The following is a 21,196-nucleotide window of genomic DNA, read 5'->3' as shown; positions in this document are numbered from 1 at the left end:
GGAACGGCTGAAATACCCCAAAAATGGGCTGGGAACGCTGAAAATATCCCAAAAATGGGATGGGAACAACTAAAATACCCCAAAATCAGCTGGGAACGCACAAAGTGCCCCAAAATCAGCTGGGAACACCTGAGAACACCTGAAAAACAACCGGACACACCCCAAAAATCTCCCAAAACTGCTTGGAAACGCCCGAAAATAGCCCCAAAAATCAGCTGAAACACCCCAAAATAGCCCAAAATCAGCTGAAACACCCCAAAATAGCCTCAAAATCAGCTGAAATACCCCAAAATAGCCCCAAAATCAGCTGAAATACCCCAAAATCAGCTGAAACACCCAAAAATCGCCCCAAAATCGGTTGAAAATAATTGAGAACACCTGAAACCAAACCGGAAACACCAAAACCCAGCGGAAACCACCCAAAAACGTGGCCAGGAACACCTGAAAATGGCCCAGAATCAGCTGGAAACACCCGAAATCCCCCAAAAAGCGGCCAGAGACACCCAGAAAGCGCCTGAAAAACGCCCAAAACGGGAAAAAATCCCCCAAAATCAGCCAGAAATGGTAAAAACACCCAAAATACCTGAAAAATTGCAAAAACCAGCCAGAAACACCCAAAAATACCTCAAAAAAACCCAAAATTCAGCTGAAAAAACACCAAAAAAATCATCTGATAATTCCCCAAAACCGCCTGGGAATACCTGAAAAAGAGCAAAAAACAGCCAAAAATGCCCCAAAATTCAGCTGGAAAAGGTAAAAATGGCCTAAAACCAGCTGGAAACACCCAAACCAGCAGAAAAGTACCCAAAAATTGGCCAGAAACAGTAAAAAATACCTGAAAATACCTGAAAAACAGCCAGAAACAGCCAAAATACCCAAAACCAGAACGAAAATTCAGCTAAAAAACCAGAAAAAAAATCATCTGAAAACCACAAAAAAAACCCCCTGGAAAACAACGAGAAACAGCTGGAAACACCCCCAAAAAATACCCCTAAAAAAACCCCAAAATCCCCCAAAAAGAACCAAAATTCAGCCAAAAAAGCAGAAAAATCTGAAAACCACAAAAAAAACCAAAACCTGGACAAGATCTGAAAAACAGCTGGAAAAACCCCAAAAGAGCAAAAAAATGTCCCCAAACCAGCCAGAAACAGTAAAAACCACCTGAAAATACCTGAAAAAAAAACCAAAACCCAGCCGGAAACAGCCAAAATTATTTCCAGAATTATTGGAAATACCCCAAAAATATCCAAGATACCCCAAAAGAGCCGAAATTCAGCCCAAAAACCCAGGAAAAAACCATCGGAACCCCCCTGGAAATACCTGAAAAACAGAAAATCACAAAACACCCAAAACCCGCAAGAAAATAAAAAAAAAACCCTCCCAAAATTGGATGAAAAACAGCCCAAAAAAGGAAAAACAGCCCAAGAAAGGAAAAACAGCCCAAAAGAGGAAAAACAACCCAAGAAAGGAAAAACAGCCCCAAAAAGGAAAAATACCCCAAAAAAGCAGCCGGAAAAGAGAAAAACTGCCCCAAAAATACCTGAAAAAAACCCCAAAAAATCTCCCCCAAACCACCAAAAATCTCCCCAAAATCTCCCCAAAATCCCCCAAAAATACCAAAAATCCCAAAACCCCCTCCCCAAAAATTCACTGTGAACAACCCCAAGGCACTGTGAACCCCAAAATCCCCAAAAATTACCCCAAACCCCCCAAAATTACCCCAAAATCCCCCAAATTACCCCAAAATCCCCAAAATTACCTCAACCCCCCCCAGTTTCCCCCAAATTTCCCCCAAATTTCCCCCAATAAACCTCAAAACCAGAGTGGAAAATTGTGTTTTATTACAAATGGGGATTTTGGGGAGGTTGGGGATTTTTGGGGGATTTTTTGGGAATTTTGGGGATTTTTTGAGGACCCTTTTGGGATTGGTGGTGAAATTTGGGGTTTTTTGGGGATTTTTTTGGGAAATTTTGGGGGCATTTGTAGCAAAAGTTGGGGATTTTGGGGGGGGTTTAAGGGATATTTTGGGTTTTTTTGGGGGGATTTAAAAAAAAAAATTTGGGAGTTTTTTTTTATTTTTGGAAATTTTGGGGGATTTTTTTTTTCCTTGGGGATTTGTAGCAAAATTTGGGGATTTGGGGGATTTTTTTAGGAAATTTTGGAAGGTTTTATAAAAAAGTTTTTTGGGTTTTTTTTTTTGTAATAATTTTTCGGGGGTTTTAGGGAGTTTTTGGTTTTTTTTTTTCTTTTGGGGAATTTTTGGGGGCAATTTTTGGGATTTTTTAAAAAAAATTTTGGGGGGATTTTTGGGGGGATTTCTTGGGGGGATTTTTAGGGAGATTTTTATTTTTATTTTGGCAATTTTTTGGGATTTTTGTTTTATTTTTCTTGGGGATTTGTAGCAAAATTTGGGGATTTGGGGGAGTTTTTGGGGGAAATTTTGAGGGGTTTTGTAAAAAAATTTTTGGGGATTTTTTGGGGTAATTTTTTGGAGGTTTTAGGGACTTTTTGAGGGAAATTTTGGGATTTTTGTTTTTTGGGGGGAGGGGATTTTTGGGGGGCATTTTTGGGGTTTTTTTGGGGGCATTTTTGGGGGGATTTTGGGGTATTTTGGGTGCATTTTTGGGTATTTTGGGTCCCTCAGAAGTGGGCGGTGACTCGGTCGATCTCCAGGAGGTCGTCCAGGATCTGTGGGGGAGGGGAGAGAGGTCAGGGGCTCACCTGGGCAAAACTCACCCAAAACTCACCTGAACCTCACCTGGGCAACCTCACCTGGGCAAAATTCACCAAAAATTCACCTGAACCTCACCTGGGCAACCTCACCTGCCCCAAAATTCACCAAAAATTCACCTGAACCTCACCTGGGCAACCTCACCTGGGCAAAACTCACCCAAAACTCACCTGAACCTCACCTGGGCAACCTCACCTGCCCCAAAATTCACCTGAACCTCACCTGTCCCAAAATTTACCCAAAATTCACCTGTCCCAAAGTGCACCTGAACCTCACCTGGGCAAAATTCACCTGTCCCAAAATTCACCTCAAACTCACCTGTCCCATCCCTCACCTGTCCCATCCCTCACCTGTCCCGTCCCACACCTGTCCAATCTCACCTGTCCTGTCCCTCAGGTGTCCCCCACCTGTTCTGTCCCTCACCTGTCCCATCCCACAGGTGTCCCCCCCGTGCCCAGGTGTGTCCCCCCGTGCCCAGGTGTGTCCCCGTGCCCAGGTGTGTGGCACTCACGATCTCAGGTGTGTCCCCCCCATGCCCAGGTGTGTCCCCGTGCCCAGGTGTGTCCCCCCCATGCCCAGGTGTGTCCCCCCCATGCCCAGGTGTGTCCCACTCACGATCTCAGGTGTGTCCCCGTGCCCAGGTGTGTCCCCCCCATGCCCAGGTGTGTCCCCCCATGCCCAGGTGTGTCCCCCCATGCCCAGGTGTGTCCCACTCATGATCTCAGGTGTCCCCCCCCTGTGCCCAGGTGTGCCCCACTCACAATCTCAGGTGTGGTGCCGATTTTCTTGGCCAGCTCCGCCCTCTCCATGGCGCTCAGGTACAGGTACCTGCCCAGCAGCTCCCCGTCCAGCACGTTCCTCACCGCGTTCTGCAGCAGCCGCCGCTCCGACTGCAGCAGCCTGGGCCGACAGGTGAGGACAGGTGAGGACAGGTGAGGGACAGGGGGACAGGGGGGACAGGGGAGGGACAGGGGAGGGACAGGGGGGACACAGGTGGGACAGGTGAGGGACAGGTGAGGGACAGGGGAGGGACAGGGGAGGGACAGGGGAGGGACAGGTGAGGGACACAGGGGGGACAGGTGAGGGACAGCAAGGGACAGGGGGGACAGGTGAGGGACAGGTGAGACAGACACAGGGGAGGGACAGGGGAGGGACAGGTGGGACATGGGTGAGGTGAGACAGGTGTGACAAGTGTGACACAGGTGTGACAGGTGAGACACGAGTGGGACACAGGTGGGACAGGTAGGACACAGGTGAGGGACAGGTGGGACATTGGTGGGACAGGTGGGACACAGGTGAGGTGAGACACAGGTGGGACAGGTGAGAGATGGATGGGACACAGGTGAGGGACATGGGGACAGGTGTGAGATGGGACAGATGAGGGATAAAGGACAAGTGGAATAGGTGAGGGACAGGTGAGGTGGGGGACAGGTGTGGGAGAGGTGAGGGACAAGAGTGGGACACGGCTGGGACAGGTGAGGGACGGGAGGACAGGTGAGAGATGGGACAGGTGGGGGACAGGTGAGGGACAGGTGAGGGACAGGTGTGAGATGGGACAATGGGACAGGTGGGGCAGGGCAGAGCTCAGGTGTGTCCAGGTGTGTCCCAGGTGTGCTCAGGTGTGCCTGTGGATATTCCCAGCTGTGCCCAGCTGTGCCCAGGTGTGGTTTACCTGAAGGCCTGGGGGTTGAGGCCGGCCAGGTGCGGCAGGGCGGAGCTCAGGTGTGCCCAGCTGTACCCAGATGTGCCCAGGTGTATCCCAGGTGTACCCAGCTGTACCCAGGTGTATCTCATGTGTATCCCAGCTGTGCCCAGGTGTGTCTGTGGATATTCCCAGCTGTGCCCAGGTGTTGTTTACCTGAAGGCCCGGGGGTTGAGGCCGGCCAGGTGCGGCAGGGTGGAGCTCAGGTGTATCCCAGGTGTTCCCCAGGTGTATCCCAGGTGTTCCCCAGGTGTATCCCAGGTGTTCCCCAGGTGTTCCCCAGGTGTATCCCAGCTGTGCCCAGGTGTTGTTTACCTGAATGCCCGGGGGTTGAGGCCAGCCAGGTGCGGCAGGGCAGAGCTCAGGTGTGCCCAGGTGTACCCCAGGTGTATCCCAGGTGTATCCCAGGTGTGCCCAGCTGTGCCCAGGTGTGTCTGTGGATATTCCCAGGTGTGTACCCAGGTGTATCCCAGCTGTGCCAGGTGTTGTTTACCTGAAGGCCTGGGGGTTGAGGCCGGCCAGGTGCGGCAGGGCAGAGCTCAGGTGTGCCCAGGTGTACCCAGGTGTACCCAGGTGTATCCCAGGTGTACCCAGCTGTGCCCAGGTGTGTCTGTGGATATTCCCACGTGTATCCCAGCTGTGCCAGGTGTGGTTTACCTGAATGCCCGGGGGTTGAGGCCGGCCAGGTGCGGCAGGGCGGAGCTCAGCGCGTTCTGCAGCATCAGCAATCTCCTGTAGGTTTTCTCCTGCATGGGCAGCAGCAGCCCCAGGCCCCCGTCCAGCGTCGCTGCGGGGACGGGCGCGTCAGGGCAGCCAAAAACCCAAATACCAACCCAAATACCACAACCCCAAAACCCCAAATCCCACCCCGACCCCAAAACCCCAAATCCCACCCCAAATCCCACCCCGAGCCCAAAACCCCAAACACCAAAACCCCAAATCCCACCCTGAGCCCGAAATCCCAAATCCCAAAACCCCAAATGCCAAAACCCCAAATCCCACCCCAAATCCCACCCCGAGCCCCCAACCCCAAATGCCAAAACCCCAAATACCAAAACCCCAAATCCCACCCCAATCGCAAAACCCCCAATTCCACCCCAAATCCTACCCCGATCCCAAAACCCCAAACACCAAAACCCCAAATCCCAGCCTGAGCCCAAAACCCCCAATCCCACCCCAAATCCCACCCCCATCCCAAAACCGCGAATTCCACCCCAAATGCCAGAAACCCCAAATTTCAGAAATCCCAAATCCTGGCACCTCCATCCCAGAAACACCAAATCTCAAACCCCCAAACCCCAGCCCTGATCCCAGAATCCCCATCCCAGAAACACCAAATTGCAGAAACCCCAAACCCACAACCCCAAATTCCACCCTAAATCCCAGCACTCCAAAGCCCAAAACACCAAATCCCAGAAACCCCAATTTCCAGAAATCCCCAATCCCAGACTGCTGAACCCCAGAGCCCCAAATCCCAGAAACCCCAAATCCCCTAAGCCCAAATCCCAAAATGCAAAATCCCACCCCAAACCCCAAATCCCAGAAACCCCAAATCCCCAAATCCCAGAAACACCAAGTCCCCAAACCCCAAATTCTACCCCAAAACCCCAAAATCCCAAACCCCAGCCCCAAAGCCCAGCCCCGATCCCAGGTGCAGCAAATCCCAAATGCCCCAAAGCCCCGCAGCCAGGGCCGCACCTGATCCTGCACCCCAAAGCCCAGGGCTGTCCCCAGGTGTGTCCCCATCCCAGGTGTGTCTCCAGGTGTGTCCCCATCCCAGGTGTATCCCCAGGTGTCCCCAGGTGTGTCCCTCACCGAACCAGGTGCTGTGCTTGCTCTCCCAGGTGTGTCCCCATCCATCCCCAGGTGTCCCCAGGTGTGTCCCCCCTGTCCCCAGGTGTGTCCCAGGTGTATCCCAGCTGTCCCACCCATCCCCACCTGTCCCCAGGTGTGTCCCAGGTGTGTCCCCACCCATCCCCAGGTGTGTCCCCAGGTGTGTGCTCACCCTACCAGGTGATGTGTTTGTTCTCCCAGGTGTGTCCCCACCCCAGATGTGCTCAGGTGTATCCCCCCTGTCCCCAGGTGTGTCCCAGGCATATCCCAGCTGTCCCACCTGTCCCCAGGTGTGTCCCCACCGAACCAGGTGCTGTGCTTGTTCTCCCAGGTGTGTCCCCACCCCAGGTGTGTCCCAGGTGTGTCCCCAGGTGTGTCCCCAGGTGTGTCCCAGGTGTGTCCCCACCAAACCAGGTGATGTGCTTGTTCTCCCAGGTGTGTCCCCAGGTGTGTCCCCAGGTGTGTCCCCAGGTGTGTCCCTACCGAACCAGGTGCTGTGCTTGTTCTCCCAGGTGTGTCCCAGGTGTCCCCAGGTGTGTCCCTACCGAACCAGGTGATGTGCTTGTTCTCCCAGGTGTGTCCCCAGGTGTGTCCCTACCGAACCAGGTGATGTGCTTGTTCTCCCAGGTGCTGCTGCGCCGGTTGGGTCCCTCGGCGTGCCCGCGGCACGGCGTGCGCCAGAAGGTGTTGACGTGCGCCCCCACGTGGAAGTCGGCGCGGCGCAGCAGCCGCAGCCCCCCGAAGGACTCCTTGGCTGGGGGGACACAAACGGGGCTCACCTGGGCTCACCTGAGCTCGCCAGGGCTCACCTGGGCTCACCTGAGCTCACCTGAGCTCACCTGGGCTCGCCTGGGCTCACCTGAGCTCACCTGGGCTCACCTGGGCTCGCCCGGGCTCACCTGGGCTCACCTGCGCTCACCCGGGCTCACCTGGGCTCACCCGGGCTCACCTGGGCTCACCTGGGCTCACCTGAGCTCACCTGCGCTCACCCGGGCTCACCCGGGCTCACCTGGGCTCGCCTGGGCTCACCTGGGCTCACCTGGGCTCACCTGGGCTCGCCCGGGCTCACCTGGGCCCGCCCGGCCCCGCCCCGCTCACCTTCAGGCAGGTACATGTACACCAGCAGGTTCCGGTCGCGGTCCGACACTGTGGAGGTTGGGTTGGGTAAAGTCAGCCTGAATTTACCCGAGTTTGACCAAAATTTACCAAAATTGACCAAAATTTTCTCAGATTCATTAAAATTTACCTGTATTGACTCAGGTTCACCCAACTGGACTCAACCCAAACCCAAACCCAGCCCAAGCTCATTTGAACTCAACCCAAACCCAACCAAACTCAACTGAACCCAACTATGGCCAACCAAACCCAACCCAACCCAAATTCAACCAAACCCAACCCAAATTCAACCAAACCCAGCCAAACTCAACTGAACACAACTATGGCCAACCAAACCAAACCCAACCAAACCCAAATTCAACCAAACCCAACCCAACCCAAATTCAACCAAACTCAACCCAAACCCAACCCAAACTGAACCCAAACTCAACTGAACCCAACTATGGCCAACCAAACCCAAACCCAACCCAAACCCAATGGAACCCAACCAAACCCAACCCAAACCCAACTCAATCCCAACTAAACTGAGCCAAACTCAACCAAACTCAACCAGACCAAAACAAACCCATCCAAACCCAACCCAACCCCAACTAAATCTAATCCAAACCAAACTAAACTCAACCAAACCTACCCATACCTCAACCAAACCCACCCAAACCCACCCAAACTCAACCCAAACCCAACCCAACCCAAGCCCAACCAAACCAAACCCAAACCCAACTAAAATCAACCCAAAACTCACCCAAACCAAACCAAACCCATCCAAACCCAACTGAACTCAACCAAACCCAACCAAACCTTAATAAATTAAACCCAAATCAAACTCAACCAGCCCCTCCCAAACCCCACCAAACCCAACCCAACCTCAACCCAAACCCATCCAAACCCAACTCAAACTCAACCCAAACTTAACCAAACCCCACCACACTGAATCCGAACCCAACTAAACTCAACCAAACCCCACCAAACACAACCCAAACTCAACTAAACCCAACTAAATTCAACCCAAACTCAACCAAACCTGAACCAAACTCAACCACATCCAACCAAACTCATCTGCACTCAACTGAACCCACCCAAACTCAACCCAAACCCAACCCAAACCCATCCAAACCCAACCCAAACTTAACCAAACTGAATCCAAAACCAACTAAACTCAACCAAACCCAAAACCAAACTCAACTAAACCCAACTAAATTCAACCCAAGCCCAACCCAAACTCAAGCAAACCCCACCAAACCCAACTATGGTCAACCAAACCCAGCCCAAACCCACCCAAACTCAATCAAACCCAACCCAAACCCAACCAAACTCATTTAAGCCCACCCAAGCCCAACCCAAACCCAACTACGGTCAACCAAGCCCAACCCAAACCCAACCCAAGCCCATCCAAACCCAACTGTGGTCAACCAAGCCCAACCCAAACCCAACCACATCCATCCAAACCCCAGCCAGCCCCCACCCAGGCCTCACCCGGCCCGGCCCGTGCCGTACCCAGGAATCCCAGCTGGGTGCCGTCCACCATGAAGTCCACGCTGTAGACCTCCAGCGGCTTGGCGTCCTGCGGGGACACCCCCGTCACTGTCACCGTCACTGTCACCGTCACTGTCACCGTCACCGTCACTGTCACCGTGCCGGGGGCGGCACCTGGGCACCCCCTGAGACACCCCCAGGTGACCCCCGAGTGTCCTCCGGAGCCTTGGGCTGCCCTGGACACCTCCGAGAGGCTCTACAAGAGCCCCAGGTGTCCCCCAGGTGCTCCCCAGGACCTTCAGGCGTCACCTAAAACTCTCAGGTGGCCCCAAGGATCCTCAGGTGTCACCTAAAACCTCCATGGCAGTTTGGTGTCCCCAAGGTGTGTTTGGTGACCCCATGGCGTCTTTGGTGACTCCAAGGTGTGTTTGGTGACCCCATGGCAGGTTTGGTGTCCCCATTTTGTGTTTGGTGTCCCCCATTTTGTGTTTGGTGTCCCCATTTTGTGTCTGCTGTCCCCCAGGTGTGTTTGCTGTCCCCATGTTGTGTTTGCTGTCCCCATTTTGTGTTTGCTGTCCCCCAGGTGTGTTTGCTGTCCCCAGGTGTGTTTGCTGTCCCCCAGGTGTGTCTGCTGTCCCCAGGTGTGTTTGCTGTCCCCCAGGTGTGTCTGCTGTCTCCAGGTGTGTTTGCTGTCCCCAGGTGTGTTTGGTGTCCCCAGGTGTGTTTGCTGTCCCCATTTTGTCTTTGCTGTCCCCAGGTGTGTTTGCTGTCCCCATTCTGTGTTTGCTGCCCCCAGGTGTGTTTGCTGTCCCCCAGGTGTGTCTGCTGTCCCCAGGTGTGTTTGCTGTCCCCATTCTGTGTTTGCTGTCCCCATTTCCTGTTTGCTGTCCCCAGGTGTGTCTGCTGTCCCCAGGTGTGTTTGCTGTCCCCAGGTGTGTTTGCTGTCCCCATTCTGTGTTTGCTGTCCCCAGGTGTGTCTGCTGTCCCCAGGTGTGTTTGCTGTCCCCAGGTGTGTTTGCTGTCCCCATGTTGTGTTTGCTGTCCCCAGGTGTGTTTGCTGTCTCCAGGTGTGTCTGCTGTCCCCAGGTGTGTTTGCTGTCCCCATTCTGTGTTTGCTGCCCCCAGGTGTGTTTGCTGTCCCCCAGGTGTGTTTGCTGTCCCCAGGTGTGTTTGCTGTCCCCATTCTGTGTCTGCTGTCCCCAGGTGTGTTTGCTGTCCCCATTTCCTGTTTGCTGTCCCCATGTTGTGTTTGCTGTCCCCAGGTGTGTTTGCTGTCCCCATTTCCTGTTTGCTGTCCCCAGGTGTGTTTGCGGTCCCCAGGTGTGTTTGCTGTCCCCATTCTGTGTTTGCTGTCCCCAGGTGTGTTTGCTGTCCCCATTTTGTGTCTGCTGTCCCCAGGTGTGTTTGCTGTCCCCAGGTGTGTTTGCTGTCCCCATTTTGTGTTTGCTGTCCCCAGGTGTGTCTGCTGTCCCCAGGTGTGTTTGCTGTCCCCAGGTGTGTCTGCTGTCCCCAGGTGTGTTTGCTGTCCCCATGTTGTGTTTGCTGTCCCCAGGTGTGTCTGCTGTCCCCAGGTGTGTTTGCTGTCCCCAGGTGTGTTTGCTGTCCCCAGGTGTGTCTGCGGTCCCCAGGTGTGTCTGCTGTCCCCAGGTGTGTCTGCTGTCCCCCAGGTGTCTTTGCTGTCCCCCAGGTGTGTTTGCTGTCCCCAGGTGTGTTTGCTGTCCCCATTTTGTGTCTGCTGTCCCCAGGTGTGTTTGCTGTCCCCATTTCCTGTCTGCTGTCCCCATGTTGTGTTTGCTGTCCCCAGGTGTGTTTGCTGTCCCCATTTCCTGTTTGCTGTCCCCCAGGTGTGTCTGCTGTCCCCAGGTGTGTTTGCTGTCCCCAGGTGTGTCTGCTGTCCCCATTTCCTGTTTGCTGTCCCCAGGTGTGTTTGCTGTCCCCCAGGTGTGTTTGCTGTCCCCAGGTGTGTTTGGTGCGGCGGTTCCTGACCCGGCTGACGAGGGACAGGGTCTTGCTCTCCTCCTGGTAGCGCAGCAGCGAGATGCTCTTCATGAGGTCGGCGGCCAGGATGAAGCTCTTGACGCTGATCATCTGGTGGATGTAGAGCTGCGTGTCGATGAACGCCATGCCCGTCAGCTCGTTGTCCTTCAGGCTCCACAGGAAGATCTGAGGGGACACAGGGGACACAGGGACACGCCCAGGTCACCACGGAGCTCCTTGACCTTGTGGTGGCCTCTGACACCTCCCTGGTGGCCCCTCAGGTCACCAACCCAAACCCAAGTGATGCTGAGTGGCCACCAAGGTCAGCCCATTGTCCTTGAGGCTCCTCAGGAAGATCTGAGGGGACACCTCAAGGTCACCATGGAGGTCCTCAACCCATGGTGGCCTCTGACACCTCCTTGGTGGCCCCTCAGGTAACCAATCTAAACCCAACATTGAGTGGCCACCCAGGTCAGCTCATTGTCCCTCAGGCTCCTCAGGAAGATCTGAGAGGACAATGACACCCCCAGGTCACCATGGAGCTCCTTGACCTTGTGGTGGCCCCTCAGGAACCAATCTGAACCAAGCCAGCACTGAGTGGCCACCAAGGTGAGCCCATTGTCCCTCAGGCTCCACAGGAAGATCTGAGGGGACACCTCAAGGTCACCATGGAGCTCCTTGACCTTGTGGTGGCCTCTGACACCTCCTTGGTGACATCTCAGGTAACCAATCTAAACCCAAGTGACGCTGAGTGGCCACCACCATCACCCCATTGTCCTTGAGGCTCCTCAGGAAGATCTGAGGGGACACAGGGACACCCTGAGGTCACCATGGAGCTCCTTGACCTTGTGGTGGCCCCTTGGGTCACCAATCTGAACCAAGCCAGCTCTGAGTGGCCACCACCATCACCCCATTGTCCTTGAGGATCCTCAGGAAGATCTGAGGGGACACCTCAAGGTCACCATGGAGGTCCTCAACCCATGGTGGCCTCTGACACCTCCCTGGTGGCCCCTCAGGTCATTGGCCAAAACCCAACTGATGTTGAGTGGCCGCCAAGGTCAGCTCGTTGTCCCTCAGGCCCCACAGGAAGATCTGAGGGGACAATGACACCCCCAGGTCACCATGGAGCCCCTTGACCTTGTGGTGGCCTCTGACACCTCCCTGGTGGCCCCTCAGGTCACCAACCCAAACCCAAGTGACGCTGAGTGGCCACCAAGGTCAGCCCATTGTCCTTGAGGCTCCTCAGGAAGATCTGAGGGGACACCTCAAGGTCACCATGGAGGTCCTCAACCCATGGTGGCCTCTGACACCTCCTTGGTGGCCCCTCAGGTAACCAATCTAAACCCAACATTGAGTGGCCACCCAGGTCAGCTCGTTGTCCCTCAGGCTCCTCAGGAAGATCTGAGGGGACAATGACACCCCCAGGTCACCACGGAGCTCCTTGACCTTGTGGTGGCCTCTGACACCTCCCTGGTGGCCCCTCAGGTCACCAACCCAAACCCAAGTGACGCTGAGTGGCCACCACCATCACCCCATTGTCCTTGAGGCTCCTCAAGGGACACAGGGACACCCCCAGGTCACCACAGGTGTCCCCCAGGTGTGCCCAGGTGTGCCAGGTGTGTATGTGGATATCCCCAGGTGTGTACCCAGCTGTACCCAGGTGTGTTGGTGGATGTGCCAGGTGTGTGCCCAGGTGTGCCAGGTGTGTGCCCAGGTGTGCCAGGTGTGTCTGTGGATATGCTCAGGTGTGCCCAGGTGTGCCAGGGGTACCTTCTGGCCGATGGCAGACACCAGGTAGCTGTGGCAGTGACACAGGTGTGCACCCAGGTGTGTCTGTGGAGATCCCCAGGTGTGCCCAGGTGTGCCCAGGTGTGTCTGTGGATATGCCCAGGTGTGCCAGGGGTACCTTTTGCCCGATGGCAGACACCAGGTAGCCGTGGCAGTGGCACAGGTGTGTACCCAGGTGTGTCTGTGGATATCCCCAGGTGTGCCAGGTGTGTGCCCAGGTGTGCCCGGGGTACCTTCTGGCCGATGGCAGACACCAGGTAGCCGTGGCAGTGGCACAGGTGTGTACCCAGCTGTGCCAGGTGTGTGCCCAGGTGTGCCCAGGTGTGCCAGGTGTACCTTTTGCCCGATGGCTGACACCAGGTAGCCGTGGCAGTGGCACAGGTGTGTACCCAGGTGTACCCAGCTGTGCCCAGGTGTGCCTGTGGATATGCCCAGGTGTGTCTGTGGATATGCCCAGGTGTGCCAGGTGTACCTTCTGGCCGATGGCAGACACCAGGTATCCGTGGCAGTGGCACAGGGCGGTCACGGGTCCCTTCTGCTCCTTCTCGTAGAGCACCTTGAACTTGTTCTTGGTCAGCGGCTGCCCCGGCTCCGGCACCACCTCAATGACGTCCAGGATCAGGATCTGACAGGTGAGACACGGACAGGTGAGACAGGTGAGACATGGACACCTCATCACCACCTCAATGACATCCAGGATCAGGATCTGACAGGTGAGACACGGACAGGTGAGACAGGTGAGACATGGACACCTCATCACCACCTCAATGACGTCCAGGATCAGGATCTGACAGGTGAGACACGGACAGGTGAGACAGGTGAGACATGGACACACCAGGTATCCCTGGTACCACCTCAATGACATCCAGGATCAGGATCTGACACAGGTGAGACACGGACAGGTGAGGCACGGACAGAGCAGGTGAGACATGGACAGGTGAGACATGGACAGGTGAGACATGGACAGGTGAGATATGGACAGGTGAGACATGGAGAGGAACCCCCCAGCACCACCTCGATCACACCCAGAATCAGGATCTGAGACAGGTGAGACACGGACCAGGTGTGTCCTGGAGAGCCCAGGTGAGACATGGGCCAGGTGTGTCCTGGAGAGCCCAGGTGAGACATGGACAGGTGAGACATGGATAGACCAGGTGAGACATGGGCCAGGTGTGTCCTGGAGAGCCCAGGTGAGACCCAGAGCAGGTGAGGCAGAGGGAGCAGGTGAGTCCTGGGACAGCCCCAGGTGTGTCCTGGAACTCTCCAGGTGTTCCCCCAGAAACCTTCAGAGCCACACAGGTGTCCCCAAGGTGTCCCCAGGGTTCTCAGAACATTCCCCAGGTGGGCCCAGGTGCCCTCAGTTGCCCCCAAGTGCCCCCAGGTATGAACCTGGCCCCAGCAGGTGACATCCTCACCCTGCAGCAGGCAGGTGTGACCCCAGGTGTGCCCAGGTGTCCCTGAGGTGTATTCAGGTGTGCCCAGGTATATCCAGCTGTCCCCTAGGTGTGCCCAGGTGTGACCCCAGGTGTGCCCAGTTGTCCCTCAGGTGTTCCCAGGTGTGCCCAGGTACGTACCCGCCCTGGCAGGTGACCTCCTTGCCCTGCATCAGGCAGGTGTGACCCCAGGTGTGCCCAGGTGTGCCCAGATGTGCCCCCAGGTGTGCCCAGGTACGTACCCTGCCCCTGCAGGTGACCTCCTTGCCCTGCATCAGGCAGGTGTGACCCCAGGTGTATCCAGGTGTGCCCCCAGGTGTACCCAGGTATGCCCAGGTACATACCCTGCCCCGGCAGGTGACCTCCTCGCCCTGCATCAGGCAGGTGTGACCCCAGGTGTACCCAGGTGTGATCCCAGGTGTGTCCAGGTGTCCCCCAGGTGTGACCCCAGGTGTGCCCAGGTGTCCCTCAGGTGTTCTCAGGTGTGCCCAGGTACGTACCCTGCCCTGGCAGGTGACCTCCTCGCCCTGCATCAGGCAGGTGTGCCCCCAGGTGTGCCCAGGTGTACCTGAGGTGTATTCAGGTGTGTCCAGGTGTATCCAGCTGGCCCCCAGGTATGCCCAGGTACGTACCCTGCCCCTGCAGGTGACCTCCTCGCCCTGCATCAGGCAGGTGTGACCCCAGGTGTGCCCAGGTGTGCCCAGATGTGCCCCCAGGTGTGCCCAGGTACGTACCCTGCCCCGGCAGGTGACCTCCTCGCCCTGCATCAGGCAGGTGTGCCCCCAGGTGTGCCCCCAGGTGTGCCCAGGTGTATCCAGCTGTCCCTCAGGTGTGCCCAGGTGTATCCAGCTGTCCCCCAGGTGTGCCCAGGTACGTACCCTGCCCCGGCAGGTGACCTCCTCGCCCTGCATCAGGCAGGTGCCCACGGCCACGTAGCCCTTGAGGCCCGACACCGTCTCCTCGGAGCGCAGCGACACCGTCTTCATGCAGGTGACGTGCTCCCACTCCTCCAGCGCGATCCTGCACAGGTGGGGACAGGTGGGCACAGGTGGGCACAGTTGAGACCAGGGGGGCACAGGTAGGGGTCAGGGTGGGGTCAGAGGGCAGCCCAGGTGTAGCTCAGGTGGTGCCCCAGGGGTCTCAGGTCACCCCATGCAGGTGACATGTGCCCCCTCCACCAGGGAGATCCTGCACAGGTGGGCTCAGGTGGGCACAGGTGAGACATGGGGGGATCAGAGGGGCACCCAAGATGTCTCAGGTGGTGCCCCAGGGGTTTCAGGTCACTCCCTGCAGGTGGCGTGTGCCAGCCTATCCAGGGTGATCCTGCACAGGTGAGGTCAGGGTGGGGTCAGAGGCACCCCAAGGGTCTCCAGTGTTGCCCCAGGTGTCTCAGGTCACCCCATGCAGGTGACATGTGCCAGCCTATCCAGGGAGATCCTGCACAGGTGAGACCAGGTGGGCACAGGTGGGGTCAGGGGCACCCCAGGTGGGCACAGGTGGGGTCAGGAGCACCCCAGGTGTGGCTCAGGTGGGGTCAGGGGCACCCCAGGTGTGGCACAGGGGCACCCCAGGTGTGGCTCAGGTGGGCACAGGTGGGCTCAGGGGCACCACAGGTGGGGCTCAGGTGGGGTCAGGGGCACCCCAGGTGTGGCACAGGGGCACCCCAGGTGTGGCTCAGGTGGGCACAGGTGGGCTCAGGGGCACCACAGGTGGGGCTCAGGTGGGGTCAGGGGGCACAGGTGGGCACAGGTGGGGTCAGGGGCACCCCAGGTGGGCACAGGTGGTGCCCCAAGGACACAAACCCCACACAGGCTCTGATGGGCTCTGACACCTCCAGGGCCATCCTGGGGCTCCAGGTGGGCACAGGTGAGCTCAGGTGGGGCTGGGATTTGGGGGTTCCTGGGATTTTTGGGGTTCCCGATGGGATTTTTGAGGTTCCCGCAGCGGTTTTGGGGTCTCCTGATGGAATTTCCGGAGTTCCCAGTGGGGTTCTTGGGGCTCCTGAGGGGATTTTTGGGGTTCCTGAGGGGATTTTTGGGGTCCCATCTGGTGCTGGATATGGGCTCCCAGCTCACCTGGGACCTCAGTGTTCACCCCTGGGCTTTGGGATTTGGGGCTCCTGATGGAATTTTTGGGGCTCCTGATGGAATTTTTGGGGTACCCAGGAAGAATTCTGGGGCTCCTGATGGGATTTTTGGGGTTCCCAGGGACAATTTGGGGTTCCTGAGGGGATTTTGGGGTTTCCCAAGGATATTCTGGGGTTTCATGGGGACATTTTGGGGTTCCTGAGGGGATTTTTGAGGTTCTCACTGGGCTTCCTGGGGTTCCTGCAGGGTTTTTTGGGGTTCCTGATGGCATTTTTGGGTTTCCCGGGGACATTTTGGAGTTCCCAATGGAATCTTTGGGTTTCACGGGGACATTTTGGGGTTCCCAGGGGTATTTAGGAGATTTTGGGGTCCCACCTGGTGTTGGGGATGGGGTCACTGCGGGGATTTGGGGTTCCCAATGGGATTTTGGGGGTTCCCAGTTCATTTTGGGGTCCCACCTGGTGTTGGGGATGGGGTCACTGCAGGGGTTTGGGATTTTGGGGGTTCCCAGGACATTTTGGGGGTTCCCAGGTGTTTTTTTGGGTCCCACCTGGTGTTGGGGATGGGGTCATTGTGGGGGTTTGTGATTTTGGGGGTTCCCCATGGGATTTTGGGGTTCCCAGGGTGTTTTTTTGGGGTCACTGCAGGGGTTTGGGATTTGGGGGGTTCCCAGGGTGTTTTTTTGGGGTCCCACCTGGTGTTGGGGATGGGGTCATTGTGGGGTTTGGGATTTGGGGTTCCCAGGGTGTTTTGATGGGGTCCCACCTGGTGTTGGGGGTGCGGTCACTGCAGAGGTTTGGGATTTTGGGGTTCCCAATGGGATTTTGGGGTCCCACCTGGTGTTGGGGATGGGGTCACTATGGGGGTTTGCGATTTTGGGGTTCCCAGGGTGTTGTTTTGGGGTCCCACCTGGTGTTGGGGATGGGGTCAGTGTTGGGGTTTGGGATTTTGGGGTTCCCAATGGGATTTTGGGGTTCCCAGGACATTTTGGGGTCCCACCTGGTGTTGGGGATGGGGTCACTGCAGGGGTTTGGGGTTCCCGATGGGATTTTGGGGTTCCCAGGATGTTTTGGGGTCATTGCAGGGGTTTGGGATTTTGGGGTCCCACCTGGTGTTGGGGATGGGGTCACTGCAGGGGTTGGGGACTTTGGGGGTTCCCAATGGGATTTTGGGGGTTCCCAGGACATTTTGGGGTTCCCAGTTCACTTTGGGGTCCCACCTGGTGTTGGGGATGGCCTCCCAGCTGACAGGTGAGATGAGCTGGATGCTGAACGCCTCCTGCTGGGGGGGGACGTAGCGCTCGTCTGGGGACACCGAGGGGGACACAGCGTCAGGGGGGACAGCGGGGGACAGTGGGGACAGTGGGGACATTGGGACTGGGGATATTGGGAGTGGGGACACTGGGATGGGGACATTGGGATGGGGACACTGGGGACACTGGGGACAGCGGGGACACTGGGATTGGGATGGGGACACTGGGGGGATTGGGGACACTGGGATTGGGACACTGGGGACATTGGGGGACAGCGGGGACAGTGGGGACACTGGGATGGGGATACTGGGATGGGGATACTGGGGGGACATTGGGGCCAGCGAGGACACTGGGGACACTGGGGATTTGGATACTGGGGACAGCGGGGACAGCAGGGACATGGGGGAGATTGGGACTGGGGACACTGCGGACACAGGGGACACAGGGGACACAGAGACTGGGATTGGGGACACTGGGATTTGGATTGGGGACACTGGGGACAGTGGGGACACTGGGGACACTGGGACTGGGGGGACACAGAGGGGTTTGGGGTTGTCCCCAGCTGTGCCCAAACTGTCCCGAGGTGCCTCCAGGTGTATCCCAGGTGTGACAGTTACACCCCCCAAGGTGCCCCCGGGTGCCCCCAGGTGTCCCCAGGTGTGCCCAGATGCTCCCAGGTGTATCCCAGGTGTGCCCCAGGTGTGCCCCAGGTGTATCCCAGGTGTGCCCAGGTGTGCCCAGATGCTCCCAGGTGTATCCCAGGTGTATCCCAGGTGTGCCCCAGGTGTGCCCCAGGTGTATCCCAGGTGTGCCCAGGTGTGCCCAGGTGCCCCCAGGTGTATCCCAGGTGCCCCCAGGTGCCCCCAGGTGTATCCCAGGTGTATCCCCAGGTGTGCCCAGATGCCCCCAGGTCTATCCCAGGTGTACCCCAGGTGCTCCCAGGTGTATCCAGGTGTATCCAGGTGTATCCCAGGTGTGCCCAGGTGTATCCCAGGTGCCCCCAGGTGTATCCAGGTGTATCCCAGGTGTATCCCAGGTGCTCCCAGGTGTATCCCAGGTCTATCCCAGGTGCCCCCAGGTGTATCCAGGTCTATCCCAGGTGTATCCCAGGTGCCCCCAGGTGTATCCCTGGTGTATCCCAGGTGTATCCCAGGTGTATCCCAGGTGCCCCCAGGTGTATCCCTGGTCTATCCCAGGTCTATCCCAGGTGCCCCCAGGTGTATCCCAGGTGTATCCCAGGTGCCCCCAGGTGTATCCCTGGTCTATCCCAGGTCTATCCCAGGTGCCCCCAGGTGTATCCCAGGTGTATCCCAGGTGTATCCCAGGTGCCCCCAGGTGTATCCCAGGTGCCCCCAGGTGCCCTCACCTCTCTCGATGCTCTCGAACTCCTTCTCCTCGCCCGTCATGCGCGGGATGCGTGTGCAGGGGTGGGGGGAGCTGGTGGCCACCGCGTACACCTGGGGGGGGGCAGCGCTGAGACCCCCCCGGGGCACCCCAAAATCCCCCGGGACCCCAAACAGCCCCTGGGACCCCCCCAGGACCCCCCAAAATCCCTGTGTACACCTGGGGGGGGGCAGCGCTGAGACCCCCCCGGGGCACCCCAAAATCCCCTGGGACCCCCAAAATCCCCCGGGACCCCCAACCAGCCCCTGGGACCCCCCGGGACCCCCCAAAATCCCCTGGGGCACCCCAAAATCCCCCGGGACCCCAAACAGCCCCTGGGACCCCCCAGGGCCCCCCAAAATCCCCTGTGTACACCTGGGGGGCAAGGGCACCGCTGAGACCCCCGCAATGCTCCCCACAGCTCCTCAGGACTCCCCAACACCCCAAGGACCCCCCATAATCCCCCAAATCCCCTGAGACCCCCCTGGGACACCCCCAAATCCCCTGGGATCTCCCAACATTACCTGGGACCCCCGAAAATCCCCCAGGATCCCCCAAAATCCCCTGGGACCTCCCCAAAATCCCCTGGGGACCCCCAGGACCCCCCAACATCACCTGGGACCCCCAGGAACCCCAAAATCCCCCGGGACCCTCCTGGGCACCCCCAAAATCCTCTGAGACCCCCCAGGACCCCCCAACATTACCTGGGACCCCTCAGGACCCCCTCAAATTCCCCCCTGGGGACCCCAAATCCCCTCAGACTCCCCAGGACCCCCCCAGAATCTTCCTGGGACTCCCCCGGGCACCCCCAAAATCCTCTGAGACCCCCCTGGAGCCCCCAAAGTCGCCTGGGACCCTCCCCAGGATACCCCAAAATCCCCAGGGACGTGTCCCAGGTGTGTCCTGGCTGTGCCCAGGTGTGTCCTGGCTGTGCCCAGGTGTGTCCAGCTGTGTTCTGACCACACCTAGGTGGACCCAGGTGTGCCCAGGTGTATTCTGGGCGTGCCCAGATGTGTCCAGGTGTGATGTGGGTATACTCAGGTGTGTTGTGGGTGTGCCTGGCTGTGTCCCAGGTGTGTCCTGACCATACCCGGGTGTGCCCAGGTTTGTCCTGGCTGTGCCCAGGTGTGCCCAGGTGTGATCTGGGCATGCCCAGTTGTGCCCAGGTGTATTGTGGGTATGCCCAGGTGTGTTGTGGGTGTGCCCAGGTGTGTTGTGGGTGTGCCCAGGTGCACCCAGGTGTGTCCTTCCTGTGCCCAGCTGTGCCCAGGTGTGTTCTGGGTGTGCCCAGGTGTGCCTGGCTGTGCCCAGGTGCGTTATGGGTGTGCCCAGGTGTGTCCTGCCCATACTCAGATGTGTTGTGGCTGTGCCCGGGTGTGGCCAGCTGTATTGTGGCTGTGGCCAGGTGTGCTCTGGCTGTGGCCAGTTGTGTCCTGGTGCTGTTCAGGTGTGTTCTGGGTGTGCCCAGGTGTGTCCTGACCAGGCCCAGGTGTGCCCAGCTGTATTGTGGCTGTGCCCAGGTGTGCCCAGGTGTGTTCTGGGTGTACCCAGGCATGCCCAGGTGTGTTGTGGGTGTGCCTGGCTGTGTCTCAGGTGTGCCCAGGGGTGTCCTGACCATTATCCACATGTGCCCAGGTGTGTTGTGGCTGTGCCCAGGTGTGTCCTCACCATACCCAGGTGTGTTGTGGCTGTACCCAGGTGTGCCCTGGGTGTGCCCAGGTGTGCTCTGGGTGTGCCCAGCTGTATTGTGGCTGTGCCCAGGTGTGCCCAGGTGTGCCCTGACCCGACCCAGGTGTGTTGTGGGTGTGCCCAGGTGTGCCAGGTGTGCCCACCTTGGACTCCACGTGGTAGGCCACGTAGTGCGCGGTGCAGCGCAGGGGGATCTTCCGCACGGGCCAGGGAGCGTCGTAGGACAGGTACGCAGGGAGGACACTGATCCTCAATTCACCCTGAAACACCCAAAATTAACCCAAAATTAACCAAAATCACCCCAAACACAGGACAGGTACGCAGGGAGGACACTGATCCTCAATTCACCCTGAAACACCCAAAATTAACCAAAATTAACCAAAATCACCCCAAACACAGGACAGGTACGCAGGGAGGACACTGATCCTCAATTCACCCTGAAACACCCAAAATTAACCCAAAATTAACCCAAATTAACCCAAATCACCCCAAACACAGGACAGGTACGCAGGGAGGACACTGATCCTCAGCTCACCCTGAAACACCCAAAATTAACCAAAATTAACCAAAATCACCCCAAACACAGGACAGGTACGCAGGGAGGACACTGATCCTCAGCTCACCCTGAAACACCCAAAATTAACCAAAATTAACCAAAATCACCCCAAACACAGGACAGGTACGCAGGGAGGACACTGATCCTCAGCTCACCCTGAAACACCCAAAATTAAC

General features: G+C 57.4%; 1 protein-coding gene across 1 annotated transcript in view; it reads right to left on the bottom strand.

Annotated features, from left to right (window-relative positions):
- Positions 1 to 1,819: 1,819 nt before the first annotated feature.
- The window catches only part of CPSF1 (cleavage and polyadenylation specific factor 1), a 71,172-nt gene continuing 51,795 nt past the window's right edge, over positions 1,820 to 21,196 (bottom strand). The window contains exons 25-36 of the mRNA XM_071418178.1: positions 20,608 to 20,724; positions 18,759 to 18,849; positions 17,360 to 17,444; positions 14,932 to 15,073; positions 13,093 to 13,245; positions 10,842 to 11,018; positions 8,877 to 8,943; positions 7,365 to 7,412; positions 6,865 to 7,020; positions 5,091 to 5,220; positions 3,493 to 3,631; positions 1,820 to 2,688 (exon numbers count right to left, since the gene is read on the bottom strand). Of these exons, the coding sequence (XP_071274279.1) occupies positions 2,641 to 2,688; positions 3,493 to 3,631; positions 5,091 to 5,220; positions 6,865 to 7,020; positions 7,365 to 7,412; positions 8,877 to 8,943; positions 10,842 to 11,018; positions 13,093 to 13,245; positions 14,932 to 15,073; positions 17,360 to 17,444; positions 18,759 to 18,849; positions 20,608 to 20,724 (1,353 nt within the window). The 3' untranslated portion in view covers positions 1,820 to 2,640. The remainder of the gene's footprint in view (positions 2,689 to 3,492; positions 3,632 to 5,090; positions 5,221 to 6,864; positions 7,021 to 7,364; positions 7,413 to 8,876; positions 8,944 to 10,841; positions 11,019 to 13,092; positions 13,246 to 14,931; positions 15,074 to 17,359; positions 17,445 to 18,758; positions 18,850 to 20,607; positions 20,725 to 21,196) is intronic.

Source organism: Agelaius tricolor, unplaced genomic scaffold (assembly GCF_023055355.1).
Source record: "Agelaius tricolor isolate 1412-34295 unplaced genomic scaffold, bAgeTri1.0.p SCAF_78, whole genome shotgun sequence".
In the NCBI taxonomy this organism is placed as follows: domain Eukaryota; kingdom Metazoa; phylum Chordata; class Aves; order Passeriformes; family Icteridae; genus Agelaius; species Agelaius tricolor.
This window is presented reverse-complemented; position numbering and strand designations above follow the sequence as displayed.